Genomic DNA, 20,843 nt, shown 5'->3' on the forward strand with positions numbered 1-20,843 from the left:
GTTCTAAACAAAGACGAGACTTTTTTGTATTGAAACATAAAGATATGATGTTATAAAGATGATATATGTAGCTTGGTTTAAAAAAAAAATCATGCCTTCTTTAGTAGCAGGTTCGATATTTTAGACAGAAAGTGTGATACATGATGAAATATAGGCTAACATTTGTCTAAAAACTCAAACTATGCAAGCATACCAGTAGTTCATTAAGATAAATATACCTTCTCGAATGAAGTAAACAATAAGGGCGACGGATTTATATATGTTATTTTTGTTTCCATATCCATAAAATGTCTATTGTATACTTGTATATAATTTCGGCACATTTGAAAAATAAAATATTTTTTAAACTGAGTACACAATTTCATAAGAGCTTTAAGTTTATTTTTTCAAGATGATATTCATTTAAATGTCCACATTTCTCGATAGGAATTTTGTTTATTAATGCCTTAATCACTAGCTTCATCTGTCCAGCTACTGACACCATGGTTGCTGCTACATCAGTCGGGCCGTCGTTCTACTTATGACAATAAAATGATTCTTGGAAAGTTTATTTTTCAATGTTTATGTTTGTTGTCATGGTAAAGAACGGTTGGTTGGTTTCAAAGAAGGAACAATTAACATAATCTTAGCAGCTCCACTTATATACGCTTCTCAATCATAAAAAATAACGGAAAATCTACAATGTTCAAAATCAAGCGTTATATTTTTAAACAGTAACATAGGTGTATGTTTCAATAAAGCCTTATCTACGCTGGCCTCTTGCATCACCTTGATAAATAGACAAATAGATATATTTTCAAATACGTCGTGTAATTTCCAATTTAGTACAGGTTTACCAAGGATCTTTTGGAAAAGAAAATTTGTCATGGCAGGTTTTATACCATGAAGGCAACACTTATGATTTGAATATGATGAAGTCATGTGTTTATAACAATTTTATACTACTCACTTACAATACTTTTTTTTATTTCTTTAAACATTCCCCCAAGTATGGGTTATACAGATAAACTCATCATAAATACCAGGATTAAATTTTTTATATTTACGGAAGACGCGTGTTTAAAACAGGTTTAATCCACAATTTTCTACATTTGAAAATGCCTGTAACAAGTCAGGAATATGACAGTTCTTGTCCATCCATTTTTGATGTGTTTTGTTATTTCATTTTGCCATGTGATTATGGACTTTCCGAATTGATTTTCCTCTAAGTTCAGTATTTTTGTGATTTTACTTTTTTTTCGTCTACAAAAAACTCCTCAGTGACGCTCAAATCAAAGAGCGGTTTCAATGAAAAATTTGAGAATGTTCATAATGATTATGATCTTCAGGTGTAAGTATAGAATTGTGAAAGACACTTTTTTAATTCCATGAATGGGAAGGGATTATTTTCAATACTTTTCATTCGTTCCTTTTCGGTAGGGATTGGGAGCAATGCAAACACTATTAAATAATCTTTGTAGATGTTCTATATATAAGCTAGCATTATTGATTTTAAGTTATATGCTTTTTTTTTATTATCCCAAAACAGTCAAACCTTGAGCATTTCCGAGAAAGTAAGTCCAGAAAATGGCGTAGGACGTATTTAAAAATTTTAAAACTGTTGTTTTTCTTTTTCTCCTGAGATCTTAAGTTACCAGAGTGATTCTCTGGTTCATAACTCAACTGGTTGCTACATTTTGACGGAGTAAAGATATTCATGGCGGATGATTAAGATCTTATGAATTGGTAAAGCGAACAAGCATAGGAGTTCATCTTTCAACCTTGATTTCTCGAACGGTAAATTCATAGAAATGACATTATCAATGATTGAGGTCATATGGAATAGGATCCCAGTTAGGGCAACCAGTCCGGTACCCACTAATGTAGTTTAAAAAAAATTATAACATTTGTTATAAATTGTGTAGTGTTATTATTTCACTAGTTCTGTAACTGAATGTAGATGTATTTGAAAGGGTAGGCTTTCTAATTTGAATTTCTGTAAAAATTTTGATTGATTTAAATGTAATCTGGCGTCAGTACATAGAGAAATTTGCCTAAATTCTAGCCTTTATTCTTCCTCGGAAGTAGACAGACTGACCCTGTTATCAATACAAACAAAATTTTGCAACGGAATGCCAGTCATGAGGCACTGAGATTATATTTAGACACTTCAAAATGAATGCCTAACATGAAAATTGTTTATTGAACAAGACCCTATGTATTTACTTGATTTTTAATGCGTTCCAATGGGGCAAATGATTGGGTCCCCGTTCTATATCAACACTACATTTATACATGTTTTTGTGTAGTTTGACATCTTGACTGGTTCTATGCTCTTGTTAAAAACTTGTTGTATCGGTCATAAGTCAAGAGACATTATGTACTTCTCGAACTAATATAGCAACCCTATGAAAATAAAACGGACTGAATGGCACATATGACTTTCAATCGGTTTCTAGATTACAATAGGCTAAAAACTTTCAGAACGATTGATGCAACACTACCATTCAATTCTTTTGATTTGTAAGGGTATTGACCTTTATTTAATCACCTACCAATGATAGAATATAAAATTTTGCTACCTCACAAATTTTTATTTATATCAGCGAGCACAAAAACAACTAAACAAATATGATTGCGGAATTAAATGCTGACGTCTTGTTAAGATTTTTAATTGAAAATGGTTCCAGGCGGTTTGAACCAAATAAACGAAGAAATTAAGATTTAATCCCTAAACGAAATTTTCAAAAACATCATTACTGAAATAATATTGCAATTGGGAGCATTCGGAAACATTCATTAATTAGATGTTTGAATCAATGAATATTAATGTGAATAACATACGTTTTTATAGAACAATTACATTCCTATACACTCTATTTTGTTAGTAATCAAGTCATGCAATTTAATCAAGAACTCAAAACTAAAATAACCCTTTTTATGACCAAGAAGAGACCATGTCCATCACAAATAAATGTTTAGCATTTACAGAACGCATCATTTGAAACCAGCATCATCGCTACGTGAACACCACAACCATTTTGCTGATACAAGAATAAGTTTAGAAATTAAAGAACTAATAAGGACAACTCAACCTAATTCAGTAACTTAATTGATATAGATTTAGAAATGACGCCAAAGAATGCACATGTTTTGTTGTATATTTTTATGTTTGTAGTGGTTCATGCAACATGCAAGATTTTACCAGACATTGCAAGTCTATACAAGAACATCACAAATGGTTATCAAAAGGAGGTATTTCCGACGTGGAATCAAACACAGCAACTGGATATATATTTTACTCTTGCTCCATTAGTTCTAAACTCATTTTATGCAACTGAGGAAACGATTTCTTTGACAACGGCAATATATTTTATGTGGGATGATTTGAGGTTAACATGGGAGCCTCTCCTTTACGGAAATAAGGAAAGTATAACAATAACTACGACCGATATATGGCTACCATACATACACATGGAAAATAGTGTAGACGAATTAAAAGCAATTGGTCATGACGCTCAGTTTTATGCACGTATTACCCACAATGGAAGGGTTAAATGGACACCCGGTGGAATACTTAGAGCAAAATGTCCATCAGACATTCGTAGATTTCCCTTTGACACGCAAACATGTCAATTTATTTTTGCCATGTGGGGTGTTGAAGTTAATGATGTAAGGTATATTCCGGTTACAGATGAGGCTATAATGACTTATTTCACCAAAAATTCTGACTGGACTGTAACGGCAAATCGTCAGTTTGTACGTTACAAAAACATAACAGTCGAGTTTATCTTTGAACTTTCAATCAAAAGACAACCCTTGTATAATGTCGTAGTCGTGATTCTTCCAACATTTGTGTTTGCGCTAATGAATCCACTCGTTTTCCTTCTGCCGGTGGAATCTGGTGAGCGTGTATCCCTTGGAATGACAATTTTATTATCTTATGAAATATTTCTGACACTTGTTTCTAATTCGGTACCAGCGTCGTCAAATCCAATATGCTTACTTTTGTTAATATTGGTAATAGTAATGATGATCAGCGGAGGAATTGTTATATGCGTTATCTGCAGCATCAACAACTATTATATTGAAGACGTTAATGATGTAAATGTATGTGTAGAATACTTAGCTGTTTGTTTTCGTCAGAAGAAATGTATCCAACTATCGGCTGAGGAGAAAACAGATGAAAGTGAAAGTGCCAACTTATCAGTGAAAGATTTAGTCAAAACAATTGACATAATGTTTCTCGTTATTTCGTATATTCTTTTTGCTGTTGCATTATCTACATACTTTATATATATTTGTTCCACACGAAACGAGTAAGTTATGTTTAAAATATAGAATGAAATTCAAAACAGTGTGGATGTGGCCATTGATTGACACATTAAATTCATCCATTGACTGGGACAATTTACGCGAACGTTTGTCTGTAACGACCACTGTTCACGACGACCTACGATAGACATTTAAACTGTGGGGTCACCAAAGGTTTCTTAACGCCTTTAATTATAAAATAATTCCAAAAATTAATCAGGAATAACCTTTATGTTTTGATTTATATAATTGGTATAAATCAAAACATCGTGTTATTTCTGATTAATTTTTCGAATTACTTTATTAAGGTGTTGAGAACCTTTGGTGACCCAATAGTTTAAGTGTCTTTAAAGTACATAGTGAGCAGTGATCGTTACATACAAACGTTCACCTAAATTGTCCCAGCCAATGGATGAATTTAATGTGTCAATCAATAGCCACAGCCACACTGTTTTGAATTTCATTCTAAATCTGCATTATATTATTATCAGCTAGTCACTCTACTGACATTTGTTCATTTAAAGTTATTTTTACTTTTTATGCCCCACCTACGATAGTAGAGGGGCATTATGTTTTCTGGTCTGTGCGTCCGTTCGTCCGTCCGTCCGTCCGTTCGTTCGTTCGTCCGTTCGTCCGTCTGTCCCGCTTCAGGTTAAAGTTTTTGGTCGAGGTAGTTTTTGATGAAGTTGAAGTCCAATCGACTTCAAACTTGGTACACATGTTCCCTATGATATGATCTTTCTAATTTTAATGCCAAATTAGAGATTTCACCCCAATTTCACGGTCCACTGAACATAGAAAATGATAGTGCGAGTGGGGCATTAGTGTACCGAGGACACATTCTTGTTAAAATATAAATCATGAATGCCCAGTTTTTACATATTTGTCTTTTTAGTTATAAAGAAAGGCTAAGGCAGAGAACTTCATTGGACAATTCTTAAAAAATTGAGACTTTCCCCATCTATGCAATTCTTTTACTATTGCATTCGGTTTTTTTGGGTTTTTTTTCTTTGACGAAAAGTGCATATAATGGTTATGAGCTTTTATTCATTTCTTTGCAATCGTATATATAAGCTTAAAGATCTAATTGTATCGCTACACTAAGTTGTTATCAATTGTTATCATTATTATAAAGACAATAATTCAATCTCTTATCAGAGACAAAATAGAAAGGGTTAGCTAAAAAGAATTTTAGATGCACAGGTTTTTTTTTTTTAAAGTTGTATCAAATACATTAATGAATAATTAACTTTGTCTGTGTTAAAATGGAATTGCGTTCATCTTCCTACTGCATATTGCTTGACATCAGAATTATAAGTACGTGTAGTGTTATTGCAAGTCTTCGGTTGCATTCGTTTAAAATGCTAGTATATTGTATCAAATAAAGAGAAATTAAACAACGGTATGCGTGAAGGGGTTGTGTATCACCTTGTTTAATTTTTATACAAAAGACTGGACATTGCAAAATTGGATTGTTATTAAAATAAAACACCTATAAATAGAATGAAATTCAAAACAGTGTGGCTGTGGCCATTGATTGACACATTAAATTCATCCATTGACTGGGAAAATTTACGTGAACGTTTGTCTGTAGCGACCACTGTTAACGACGTACCTACGATAGACATTTAAACTGTGGGGTCACCAAAGGTTTCTTAACGCCTTTAATTATAAAATAATTCGAAAAATTAATCAGGAATAATCTTTATGTTTTGATTTATATAATTGGTATAAAACAAACATCGTGTTATTTCTGATTAATTTTTCGAATTACTTTATTAAGGTGTGGAGAACCTTTGGTGACCCCATAGTTTAAGTGTCTTTCAAAAGTACATAGTGAGCGGTGGTCATTACATACAAACGTTCACCTAAATTGTCCCAGTCAATGGATGAATTTAATGTGTCAATCAATGGCCACAGCCACACTGTTTTGAATTTCATTCTAAATGATATTAAGTTTAGTCTATATAGAATCGACCACACTACTCCATTGCAAATTAATAATGGCATAGGTCACGTGATATATGACTTCCCTCTTCATGCATGAGGCACCATAAGGTGCACGTGAAAAATATTCTTGTGTGTATAAAACCAATTTATTTAGGTGAACCTAGATAAATAACCCTTATGCTAATGATATTTGTTCATTGTGTAACGAGTCCGTTAGTTCCTGGGTTGAGGATTTTGTTATTTATTTGTGAAGAATTTGCTTATGAAAATGATATTTTATCTAAAGTCAAAAAATCTACAGCCCGTAACAGAGAAGTGATCGAATTGATGTTTCTTTACCGTCAAAATTAGCTACGTTATCGACAAACTTAATTGAGTAGTGACCGAACTATTGGTACTTTAACGTTAAAAAGATAGACAATTCTGACAAACTTTCATGTATCGATAATCAAGTTTAATACCGATGATATTGAAAATAATTCTAATAATATGAAACAAAATATGTCCATGCACCATTTCGATTGGGCGAAAAGTAGTCATTTCTTCTAAGTCAGAACAGAAAAAAAGATTTATGGAAGACGTCTTGATAGTATTATTTCCTTCACAATTTTACCCAAAACTAAAAGAAATATACTGGTAATCAATTAAAAAGGTGTTTGATAGGAATGAAGTCCTTTATTTTTTCGGACTACAATGTGTACCGTATGTGTGATGGATTTGAATTCAATCAATAACTTTGAAATGTTTTCTCATATGTATACACAAAAGGGAGGACTGGTATTTGTACTTCTGTTAGAATATATCTTCGTCCGTTTCACATGCCAAACTTTTTTCTAGTACAGTTTAAACGGGAAAATTTTGTTGAGAATTTTTTTAATATGACAAAATAACGTTCAAAACTATTTCTTGCAATGGCACACACAGAGAATATTTTTTTTTAGTAAAATTCAGTAAAAAGAAATTTCTCCAAAATATACCATGGCCAGGACCTGACAGTTTTTAGCAGTGTACAAATGAAAATCGTCCGGAAAACTACGCTTGCTGTCATTTTGAGGGATCATGCAACATTTCACCTATTACCCATAAACAACATAGGTTCTCAATTACTAAAAAAAAGTTCTAAAAGATAATTTCAAATCAGAGTAAACATATTAACTTCCTTATATCCAGTCGAATTTGTCTATAGGTTACACAAAGCTGGTTCTTAAAACGTTTGTATCAGAGAAAACATTTTAAAACATGTAGGGGAAATGGATTTCCTCACCATTCACATATAATATTCCGTATTTCTGTTTTTTTGTTCGATAATGTAAATTATACGACTTTTTTTTATGACTACGTGAACTTGTGCCATTGATTTTTGCTGGTCTTTAGGAAGACATTTACAATTGTGCAGTTAACGGAGGCACTTATACATTAAAGTATTAGCAAATGTTCTACTAGCGTTAAGATTGAATGCTTAAGGTCTTACTACATATGAATGTCTGTTGTGTATCTATATGGTCTAAATGTAAGTAAAATGCGATTAATGTATTATTTATGCTTTCAGAATTATGATGGGATATCTATATAAATGAAGAATTAGTGTTAGTAATGTGTTTGTCGTAAATGAAGTTATGCTGAAATGAAGTTATGCGAAAGTCAACGTTTAGTTTGTAAAGTAGCTTTAAAATATTTAAGATTATGATATAATGAGGTATATCTAGATTTTTAACATTTGTTCACACTGTTAATATTTTAATATTCTATCCTTTTAGACAGAAGATTTTGTGGCATGTATATGTAAGGACAATTTGAGTCTTAAATAAAGAATTTATCTAATCTTTTAGACTAATATTTATTCTAACGTTTACCATAACATTCAAAAGATTGTAATTTTTAGTCTGGGCTACTACCACATTTGATTTTTAAACACCAATTAGTCAAAAAATAAAAGAAGGAAATGTAGATTTATTGCCATAATTACAACTCTCCACTCAAAACCATATGACGTAGAAGATTGTAACATTGGAATATTTTGCCAGATATAATGACGAATTTAAGTACGGAATAACTTACTATCGGGATGAATATTGTTACAAAAAAAGAGATCTCATCATTTCCAAAGAAAAGGTGAACTTGAGATGCTATCATAGAAGTGTTCTATTTATCATCGAAACTATAAATATAGCAGAGAAATGTGATAAATAAAAAGCCAGCAAAAAAAAAATTAAATAAATAAATAAAACAACAACTAAATACCGAACAAAACGAATGTATTTTATTTTAATTTCCTTAAGTCGACGCCACTGTTGATGTCACCGAGGAGCTGAAAGATGAAAAAGAACTTATATATACCAATACCAAATCTTTATTAAAAACATCTTAAGCACCTTATACTGCAATTTCCTGAATCTTTTTATTATATATTCATGAAAATCATTAAAAAATTTAAACTTCTGACCGGTAAAAATGGTTAAATTTTAATAGTTGGTGGTTTTTTTCAACAATTATATTTGAGTTGATAAGTATGATAAGTACACATTAAGTTAATTTCTGTTTGGAAGTATTTACTTACATTGTGATAGAATGAAAGATTATTAACATTTAATGTTTTATTATATAAAACATATTGCAAGGTTTCAAAGAAGGCAAAAAAATACTCTACTTAAGATTTGTTCCAAAAGGACGAATTTTTCTACATGTCTAATGATAAATTAGTACTAGTAAGATTGAATTTCTTAACCTAAGCATACGGGCCCAGGCATAGAATCTAGTACGCTAGAAGTGCATTTTGCCTATATAAGACATCAGTAGCGCTTTAATCAAGCATCTCACCGTTATCAGACATATGGTCGTTTATTCTTTTTTCTTTTAAAATAAAAAAAAAATAATAATAAAAGAATGTAGAGTTCTGGTAAATCTTTATTTTGACTAATATAATTTCATTTTGAAATTTACTTGGTCATTTCAAGACAAAATTTTATGTGTACTGATTGGCCGTGAAATCTTATACAATCAACCAATTAGGTGTATTACAGTTCTTCTTATTCATTTTAATAAAATAGTTCCTGCAATTAAACCGTGCCCAGTTTCTTAAAAGAGGGACGAAAGATACTAAAGAGACAGTCAAACTCATAAATCTAAAACAAACTGACAACGCCATGCCTAAAAATGATTAAATCTGACGAAAAATATGGTTAATTGGAAACAACCATGGTAAATATATAGTATGACTTACGGACTTTCACAAATAAAATTTGTCAATTTTTGACATTCATAATCCACCCAGTGAAAACTTGTGAGACTGAATAGTGCTAAACAATCTTCTTCGTGCCCTTGAAAACTATTTGGTTCACCAGGATACCAGTCGGTATACGTAAGTCTTTTCTGACTAGTTTCCCAAACCCAGACGCCTTCTGTTTGTTCATCATGAGCTCCTAACCAAAAGAATTCCTGAAGTAGAAACACGTGTGATCAGTACATGTAGTAAACTAAAATTCAATATGACTGGAATTCAAACAATAGTTTGAGTGAAATGTGAACTAAAACTATACCTGCTTAGTGGTGGAGAAGTGAATATTCTATAATAATAATTAATTTATTTCATCAAAGTGTCGGACAATAATAATAATAAAACCCATACACAGCTTAAATAGGCATATGAGACACTATATTATCATTTGTATGTACAACTACATAAATTATTTATAAAAAACTAAAATACAAATTGGGAAACCAAGTAAAATGTCAAAATGTTTTATATTATCAAAATTGTTAACATAAAAGAAAACATAAACAAATAAACTTTAAAAAAAAAAACCGACACAATTGAGTATGAAGAAAAAAGAGTTTATATGAAAAGTTTGAGAATAAAAAAAAAAATGCATCTTTTTTTTTAGATAGCCTATAAATTAAAATACAATATGGATAAAAAAAAAATCATAAAAATAAAATAAAATGCAACTTTTACTTATACGGAAGTATACAATCAAGAGTGCAAATTGATTTTCAATGCGCGGCGTCTTCTCGTCATATAAAAAAACTAAGTTAGATAACTTGTATTGTTATTCAGCATTCTGTATTTGAAATACAAATTCATAAACATCAGACTTTGTAAAAAAAAATTATCCATGTCCATAGCTCTGTGATCCCAAGTCACTGTAAATGTCACAGGTAATCAAAACGAGTATCTCTTCTTCTATTGCATGATGACAAAATGGACAAATTCTTTCATCTGACGGTATTTGTGAAAAATAGTAAAACAAGTCGTCGTGTGAATATTATAATGTTTTATGTCCCCTTTTTCTAAAACTGAGAAAATGGCATTTAAAATTGGACAGTCTGATATCCAGTCATATAAAACAAGAGCTATGCAAAAAGTATGCGTAATACTAGTTCCAACACATCTGATTAAATTGTCCTTTTCAGAAATCTGATCAAGTATATATTATTTCGGCAATTTCATATTTCAAGTTTGGAGATAGTACATTTTAATCTTGTGATAAGTAAAGTTGAAAGAATAAAAATGGTATTGGACATAAAACATTATAATATTATTACTGTGCAATGTATATGCCATTAAAATTGAATAAAATCGGCAGTAGAAACAAAGGCCATACACAATCTTGTTGGTTAAAATAGTGTCTTATGTTTTCTTTGAACTATATAGCTATGCCTGCAAGGCAAACTGGACGTATAGTTCTTCTGTCTATGCGTCTGTCCTTGCAAGGTTAAGGTACACGTTGACTTTGTCTTTCTTAATAGAATTTCAATGTTAAAAAACTAGGTTAAGTTTCAGGTTTAAGTTTTTGATATAAGAGTTATGATATCATCAAGCAGCTTTGTACATAGATAGCTTATGATGTGGACTGTTTGATGCAAAGTTGATGCTTGGGTCGTAATAAGTCAAGACTTATTGACTTTGTCTTTTGTAATAAAAAGTCAATGCTAAAGACCCAAAGTTAGGGTAAGGCCAGATCAAGTTAATTGATAGATTCTCATCCACCTAAATTGAAAATATTGGGTTGAGTTGGACTCTTATATTTTATTTTTACGTATTTTTATTACAGATTCCAAAGAACTTTGTAAAAATACATAAAAAACCTAATTGGTTGGAACGGATGGGGATAAGAATGTAAAAATTAATTTGATATGATCTTAAGGTTAAGCCTGTAATGGGTCTGTGTCTGAACAAACTGTTAGTCATTTTAAATACAGATCATTGGCGGGCATGTAGTGTCATTGGACATTCTTTTTCTAAAAGGACAGTAATAAAATGACACATAATAATTAGACAATGACTTTATGAATATAAAACTAAAGAATTACAAAAATGGCACCTTAACTCCTTATAGGATGCTGATTTATAAACAAATCATAATTAGCACATCATCATAACAGTTGGACATTAAGTTCATGACATGATATGAAAGGGATCTGTATATGTTTCAGCTAAACAAAATGTATATTTTTTGCTATTATTCATTAAAAAGCTGTCACTTGGACCATTTGAAAATTTCTATATTTTGTCAATAATATTAACAACATGTAAAGACTATATTTATGTATGAAAGTGCCATAAAGTCCTATTAAATTATAATGCCCTCATTTCATACTATCTCCATTGGTAAACTTTTGTCATGTGACCCAGAATCCGTCAATTTCATTGGTTTGTACTTAGATCACTATAATTCTGAATACAACATTGTATTTGGAGATATATCATTTTAATACTACTGTTTTAGGCAAATTTGAAGATAATTAAGCCTGGTTAAATATATAGGGAGATAAAACATTGCAGCACGAAACTATTGACACCCATAACTCATTTCCACTGTAAAATGGACTTATAACATTATAATATTCACACGACGAAGTATCACACCAACAGTTATAATAGTTTGATAGTAAAATAGATACTCAAATATGTGCATAAATTACCAGAGGGCCAGTCAAACTCATAAATCGAAAATAAATTGACAACGCTATGGCTAAAAATGAAAAAAAGACAAACAGACAAACAACAGTACACATGACACAACATAGAAAACTAAAGAATAAGCAACACGAACCCCACCAACAACTAGGGGTGATCTCAGGTGCTCCGGAAGGGTAAACAGATCCTGCTCTACATGTGGCACCCGTCGTGGTGCTTATGTGATAACAAATCCGGTAAATAATCTAATTCGGTAGGTCACATTCAAGAAAGGGAAGGGAATTGTAGTTACGACGTAAGGAACATATCCGATATCATTTATGAAACGGTTATTCCATAACGGTCAACCAACTCGTGATGGCGTCCACCAAATTTACGAAGAGATGATTTCAACCGTTTGGAACTCTTGGAACCAAATTATATACACATATTTGCAATATAGCAATTATATATAGTTATAAAAAAAAAAAGAAATGGAATAAAACTTTTAAAATTGTATTTGAAAATGAGTAATCATCAAACAAAACATCGTTCAGTTGATTTTTCAAATACCCAAATAAAAACCCTTTCGATGCATTTATAGATAGAAATAAGCAAAAATAATTAAAAAAAAAGAAATACTTAGATATTGTCTGTTTTTGCAAATTCCTTTTCTATATTAGACTAGTTTGTATAATTTTACTTACAAATTGTGTGATATTTCTCTGTAAAAAAATGAAATATTAAGTTACAACGATTTACAAACTGACAAGATGGTAGCCAAATATACATTAACGTGAGAACACTACTTTCTGTATACAAATAAAAACCAACAATACCCCCCCCCCCCTCAAAAAAAGACAAAAAAAAAAAAACCAACAACAAACAAACCCCGACACATATCGATGTTTAGGGATTCATACTGACTCGATATTACTACTTCTATTAATAATAATGGTTAAACTAAATACAATATATACTCATAGTAAAAGGAAATAAACTAGATAATAAAAAAACACGATACCCTCACATATTCATATTCGGTAAGCAACTTGAAGTAAAGAACACAGTCGTTTTATGTACGATTGAAAGTTAGTTACCACATGCCAACCAGCTGCTACTTTTTCGAGCTGATCACTTTCCTGTTTGTCGTTTATTTCAGCCAGGTATCCTCCCTTAGATTTACACCACTCCTGAAAGTAGAGTTTCATATATATGGATCATATATAGATATAGGAAGATGTGGTATGAGTGCCAATGAGACAACTCTTCCCAAGTAACAATTTATTAAGGTAAACCATCATGTTTGGAAAAGAAAGTTATGAAAGCCTTTAATTATAATGACTAGGTTAATAAACTCAAATAAAGTAATCGATCTTCGATTTTCTATAGGTATAATCTTTGTGAACATCAAAGTAGGTTTGATCATTTTCTTTGATGCATTCGTGAATTTGTATGACTCGTCAACTATACCAGTAATGTAGACTGATTCTGTCGACTTATATTTCTATCTTATATTCTTTTCAATCGTTTTCGTACTCGTTAGCCAGTGTCCCTTTCCTGTGCGATGACACATAAGTTGAAATTTGGCATTAAAGTAACTTTAGTTGAACCGAGTACTGGTACGAGACCACAATTGTCGTCCCTTGATTTTCGTTATAGTCCCTAGTGTTGACAGTGGGTTACTTGCCATTTATTTTTATACCCCTTCCAAATTTATTTCTCCATGTTGAATGCCTCAAATTGCAAGTAGGGGGGTGAAATTACACTGTAAAAACAATTGGGTCCAGAATTTTAATGGAAAGTAGTGATTTGGTCCAGGTGAAAAAGGTTGGAAAAGAGCACTTCGGAAGCTGTCAAAAGATTTCAAGACGCCCTAAAGACAAAATTGTCCATATGTTGAGTTAGAGACGATGAAGTTTTCTATAATTTTGATATCATTTGTCCCAAAAGTAGTACAACACACTGTAAAAGTTTTTTTCAGAAAGCGCAGGTGGGATTTTTTTTAATTTTCATTTATGTTCTAAAAGAAATGCACTACGAAATAATTGTGGTCTCGGACCTACTCTTAGATCGACACTTTTAGTCTTTTATTATCCGTGTTTATTTCCGAGGTAAACCCTTTGCTACTATTTGTTTTGTTTGTTCTTAGGTCGTGTTGTAACAGCACTAGCCTAAACCATATGGACATGTAGTCACAAAGTTGTTGTTGGTTGTTACCTGCATTATTTTTATTTTCGTTAATGTTTTAGGGTAGTGTGTCTTTTATGAATTCAGTTAAAATCTGGCCGTTGTATTTTTCTCTCTTTTGATTTTTCTCACACTTCGTGACGTCATTCCGTGGCCTTTTATGGCTTACAATAGGTATTGATTTTACTCAATGTTAAAGGTCGTTTTTAGGCACGTTATTGAGCACATTTATGTCATGTTGTCGAATTAGGACACATTCAAACACCGAGCACTATCATATCAGAATGTATAGTAACAGTTATAAATGTGTGAAATACAATAAGACTAAAGTGTCTGAAAAGTGACTGACAGTATTTAATTTACACCAACTACAATGTCTGAACAGTATTGATTTTAACACAAAGAAAATTGACATATTTATTGATTATTGTTAACAATCTCAACGAAATCTATTTTCTCGCTAAAGTCGGTACAGCGAAAGTGAGAAAAGCAATCGAGTTGAGATGACCAATGATAACTTGTAACAGCTTTATTGGCTTTGCTCATTGTTGAAGGCCATACGGTGACCTATAGTTGTTAATGTCTGTGTCATTTTGGTCTTTTGTGGATAGTTGTCTCACTGGCAATCATTCCACATCTTCTTTTTTATATTATCGCTATTTTGCCCATGACGACGTTGATAGATAGATGGATAAAGGCAGATGTGGTGTGAGTGCCAATGAGACAACTCTCCATCCAAATAACAATTTAAAAAAGTAAACCATTATAGGTTAAAGTACGGCCTTCAACACGGAGCCTTGGCTCACACCGAACAACAAGCTATAAGGGCCCCAAAATTACTAGTATAAAATCATTCAAACGGGAAAACCTTACATGAGCTCTTACATTGACAATGTGGCTGGCATCGCCCTTGGTTTCTAGCGATTTTTTTTTGTATCATTGTACTGTGTTGAGTTATATATATTCTCTAATGTTTGCGTTATTTTCGAATTTCTTTATCGGTGTCACAAAAATATTTCTACTCACCAGTGAACAATTTGTTCTCGGCAAGTGATTGGTCGAAATTTAATTGTGACGATAAATTTTCTTGGTTTCTTCAGAATTTTTATATTGTGGCGTCATGAAAAAAGGCGACCATGCCTGATGACGTCACATAAAAAGTACATTACTTTCTCCAAATCTTTGAATAGGAATTATTGCAATCACTAGAGGAACAGATTTCACAACTATAACTCGTGTATTACGATATTTCTCCTATCTCAACAGTTAAATTTTGATTATATTTTAAAAAAAGTTCGACAAGCCTCGCGCTTTAATACCACTTATCTGTAATCATCAAAGTTTAAAAAAAGAGGCATGACGCGCATAGTAGATCATAGTTTGGGATTTGCTTCAAATTGATTAAATTTGATAAGGCTCATCAAATATAAAGAAAAAATGTATATTTCTACCACTACAACAAGTGCGTTGCGATATTTCTCCACCGTAGACAGTGAAATTTCAATATTTAAAGCGCAAGGCTTCCCGAACTTTTTTAATAATTAAAATGCACTTGTTGAGAGCGGAATACTAGCGTAATACACGAGTTCTCCTCACTAGTGAAAAATCTGTTCTCGGCAAATGATTGGTCGAATTTTCTGGGTTTCTTCCAAATGTTCCTATCGTTACGTCATGAAAAAAAGCGACTATGCCCGATGACGTCACATAAAAAGTACACAACTTTCTTCTTTGAAACAGAAGGATAAAAATCATTCGAGAAACAGATTCCACCGCTATTACTCGTGTATTACGATGTTTCTCCACTCTCGACAGTTAAATTTGGATTATTTAAAAAGATCAGCAAGCCTCGCGCTTTAAATATAAAAATTTGACTGTCTCGAGTGGAGAAATATCGTAACACACTTGTTACAGTTATGAAGTCTATATTTATACTGTTATATTCATGATGTTTATAAAATGATAATGAATTATAATCCTGGTACCTTTGATAACTATTTACAGCACTGGGTCGATGCCACGGCTAGTGGATGTTTCGCCCCCGAGGGTATCACCAGCCCATTAATCAGCACTTCGGTGTTGACATGAATATCAATTATATAGTCATTTTTATCAATTTCCTGTTTATAAAACTTTGAATTTTTCGAAAAACTTAGGATTTTCGTACCCCATGTATAGATTACCTTAGCCGTATTTGGCACAACTTTTTGGAATTATGGGTCCTCAATGCTCTTCAACTTTGTACTTGTTTGGCTTTATAATTATTTTGATCTGAGCGTCACTAACGAGTCTTTATGTAGACGAAACGCGCGTTTGGCGTAATAAACTATAATCCTGGTACCTTTGATAAATATTTATCCTTCCTTATGAAAGATTTGCTGAAAGTTATGTTCTTCACATGTGACGTCTTCAGGCATGGTCGCCTTTTTTTTCATGACGTCTTAATAGGAAAATTCAAAAGAAACTTAGAAAATTTGTAGACTTAATTAAATGTCGACCAATCATTTACCGAGAACAGATATCTCAGCAGTGATTAGAAATGTTTTTCTCGCACCGATCAAAAAATAAGAAAAGAGCACAAGAATTAGAGAATGGAAATAGCGATGAAGTGAAACACATAAACGATTATTTGTACAATTCTAATTTATAAAGAAACATGACTCCAATATTCAACATTATTCATGAAAGTGAAACCAGATTTAACTGACTTATTTGCTTCCACCCTTTCAGATCTGTAATAAATGTATCGGTCACATTTGTTATGACAGACAAGATAAATGTCCTGTTTATACACACGTAAAAACGAAACAAAATACCAAAGTGAAATGAAGACAATGTCGTCCCAATTAAAGGATACAGTATTCCTCCGCTGTAAGTAAACACTATATAACTTGTAAACGTACATACCATAGCATCATGCCATGTCATTTTCTCGTCATTAAAGATATAACATGAGCCACCCATGTTAGTCCAGCCCTGAGGACATGCTGCATTTAAACTATCTGGAATAAACAAACAATCCATTAGTCTTAAAGATGAAAACGTTTATTAGTTTGTCCTGTTCAGATCATTATAGTTACGAGCGAGCGAGCGATTCTTTACAAAACTTTATCGAAATGTTTACCTATCAATCCTAATGTTAAAACCAAACCGATGGCTAAACATAATTTTTCCATTGTATGGTATATAAGGTAATGTAACCAAACTATAGATTGACTGTCGTTTATATAACAACACATTTTATTTGTTCAGATTATTCAAAAACTGATAAAGCATACCGTTCTAGTTAATGAAGTGTTTGGTCAAGGTTAAAAACTGGTATGGAGACCAAAGGAGAACGAACAAGGAATGGTACCGCATAGCGATTGTTGAAAGGTTAAAGATGAAAATGAAGCTTAATTGTACGCCTATCATGATTTTTTAAGCAAAAAGGACAGCCTCTTTTATTCTATATAAATGTATGAGCGTAACGATATGACATCGTCAAACATACTTTTTAGAGATTTACTATTGATGTCAATTTCATATAGATTTGTGTACAGAAAAGCAATTTTAGTTTATAGTAAAGCATTTCACCAAATGACTAGTTCGCAATAAATCAATGTAAATTCTAGCACACCCACACAAATGTTTTGTAATATGCGTATTATTCCATAAACTCAAATTTAATACTATGAACGTTTTTTTTGTGTTTTTTTTTTTTATATCTAGAAGTATTTTAAATATCAAATTTGTCTTCTAATTGAAAATAATATAACACAATTTAATCTTTAACCAATATTGAAAAAAAATGTTTAATAAGTTTTTTTATAACATTATAAAATACAAGATTAAACGATGCAGTACTCTGTCAGATAATTTTAGACAAAGGGAAATTCCACTTACACTAGTAACTAAATATAACCCTACAGTTATAAATTTTAACAGAGCTATTAAGAAGCATTGGCAAATTTTGCAAAGAGATGAATATTGTAAAACAATATTTAAACAGATGCCTATCATTGCATATAAACGCAGTAAAAATTTAAAAGAGCACCTAGCAAAAACTAGACTTTTAAATAGGGAGACTTTTGAGAAGGGACCCTTGCTAAAATAAAACTTAGCTAAAAAATCCCGAAACATCGTTAATTAATTATATATATATTTCTAGTAAAAAAAAGGCAATTAGTCATTACGACTCTATAAAAACGGTGTCAAGTCTTGAGGTTTAAAAATGTATGTTGGTGATGGGAATCTTTGCATTTGTGGAAAGTTTACCCAAATGTTTGTTAATTTGATTTAAAGGTCATAGGTCAAGTGATATGAAGGTATCAATGGTGTTTGACACACCATCTCAATTTAATACACCTACCAAATATGATAAGTCAATGTCAAAGGATAGATTTATACCCTGGACAAAGTTGTATGAGAAGAAGAAAAACTACTAAAACAGTATGACTCCCTTCATCTGAAGGGAAGACATTATAACAATGCAAAACATTGAGAAATGACAAAAAATAATAGAACAAAAATTACAAAACAATGCAATAACCATTGAAGGTCCAACATTTACTCTCAGAAAAACAAATATAACATTGGGTGGGCTGGAAGGGTAAACATGTGAAGATGACAACTTAAAAACTTTTTTAAAAAACATTTCTAAAACACATATTTTTAAAATAATTATCATTCGTTTATTCACAAAATGCCAATCGAATGACCTCAGCTTTTTTAAAAAGCTAATCTTGTAGTCATATAATAACACAAAATAATATACATATTAACTCGACACTTAATCTAAACATCCCTACAACAAAATGGGACGACCAAACAGATTTCCCAATTTTAATAAAGGTGAAATATGTAGAATAAGAATTGTGCACTCCGGAATAAGATCATAAATAAAGCCCTATACAAAGTGTAAACCAAAAAAAAAAAATAATGTATGAAATCATTGTTTATTACATCTGCTTGCATAATAATATTGAAGTTGAAACTAACAACGATCACGTGTATCCTGTCAACCCCTGAAAAACATAATATTGTCTTCTTAACTACTTCCGCAAACCGTGGTCTGGTAAAATGATATATTGTTATAGTGTATGTTAACTAGTTTAGTATTCATGTATTAGGGAGCTACCATTTGATTTTTATGGGGGGGCTAGGATGAAAATTGAAAAAAATAGGCAGGACAGGAGTTTTGAGTAAAAAAAAAAGGCAGGATGAGACACTTTGCAAAAAAAAAGGCAGGATGACAATTTAGGTAAAAAAAGTCAGGATAAACTAATAAAAAAAAGGCAGGACCAAATAGAGTTAAAAATAAAAAGGCAGGACAGAGATTACAACTAAAAAAAAATGCAGGACAAAAATGTTCATCCTAGCCCCCCATAAAAATCAAATGGTAGCTCCCTTAGTATTTTTACTAATGAATTTGTGCCATATTTGTTGTTTTTATTTCGTTTTAGGACATCGTAACTTTTAGGACTATCCTAAGACACCTATTTATATATCCTAAGCTTAGGACCAAATTTAGGACATATCTTATTTTAGGACACCTTCGTTAACCTGACTTAGGACTAAGACATGTCCTAGTCCTAGGACGGCTTCGTTGACACGGCCCCTGGTATAGTTCTGATAAGTCCTGTAATACTTTTACTCACGAAGAATTTTTTGTAGTCAATCCAAAGTAAAAAAATAGAAAAGGTGATAAGTTTTCTCATTGTCGAACACCATTGTGACAAGCAAGCAAATTATTCTGGATTATAATTACTAGAAATCGCGGAACAATTGGGCAAGTGTTGAAACATAGTGTGGACACAGTGAGTATTTGGACACGGTTAATGCATTTTTTTGTCTTTAAAGAGACGAAAACGAGGAACATAACGCAAAAGACGGGCATCACCTCATTCATCTCTGTTGGAAAATAAAGATATCAAATAACCTATATTGAAAAAGTGTGGCAAAGTGGGATTTTCAGTGAGTTCTTTTTGTCCTTTTAACTCAATAACCGTATGAACTACGTAAAATCCTTTGACATTACCGAAAAGGATCAAAAGTATTCAATGAAAAAAATCCCATCTAATCGGATAAAAATAAAATCCAAAACACTTTACCAGGAATCAACCCCTCTGTATCAGAAACCGTTGACGCCACTCCAAATCTGTTGACATACTCAAAATCCATTAAAATAAGTTGCAAAATCAACAATCTGTATATATAAATATGTGAACATTAATTTTCCCAACCTAACCATTTCGCATTTCGCGGGCAGTACGTGGACTTTAGTATGTGGTCTTCGAATTTGGATTTTTTGGCTTTTTCTGTGGAAAAAAGATTGTTTCAAAGACAAATTAAGGAAGTACAAAACACTACATGTATAAGTCTTATCACAAATATTTCCGACTTTGTATGGTTTTGGTGGAGTAACACTACATTATACATCTTACCATTTATATTATTCAATAACAGTTTATAAAACAAACCATCTCGCCATATTATGCATGAGTAGATAATTTTATAGCTATTGTTGTGGAATATT

General features: G+C 31.9%; 1 protein-coding gene across 1 annotated transcript; it reads right to left on the minus strand.

Moving 5' to 3' along the window:
• Nucleotides 1–8,481: 8,481 nt before the first annotated feature.
• Nucleotides 8,482–17,562, minus strand: LOC143064085 (perlucin-like). Its single transcript, XM_076236635.1, has 6 exons — nucleotides 17,451–17,562; nucleotides 17,234–17,328; nucleotides 13,240–13,332; nucleotides 12,847–12,864; nucleotides 9,464–9,678; nucleotides 8,482–8,551 (listed from the first exon to the last, which is right to left on the minus strand). The coding sequence occupies exons 1-6, from the start codon at nucleotides 17,500–17,502 to the stop codon at nucleotides 8,518–8,520; spliced, it is 507 nt and encodes a 168-aa protein (XP_076092750.1). The 5' UTR covers nucleotides 17,503–17,562; the 3' UTR covers nucleotides 8,482–8,517.
• Nucleotides 17,563–20,843: the final 3,281 nt, after the last annotated feature.

Source organism: Mytilus galloprovincialis, chromosome 2 (genome assembly GCF_965363235.1).
Source record: "Mytilus galloprovincialis chromosome 2, xbMytGall1.hap1.1, whole genome shotgun sequence".
Lineage (NCBI taxonomy): Eukaryota > Metazoa > Mollusca > Bivalvia > Mytilida > Mytilidae > Mytilus > Mytilus galloprovincialis.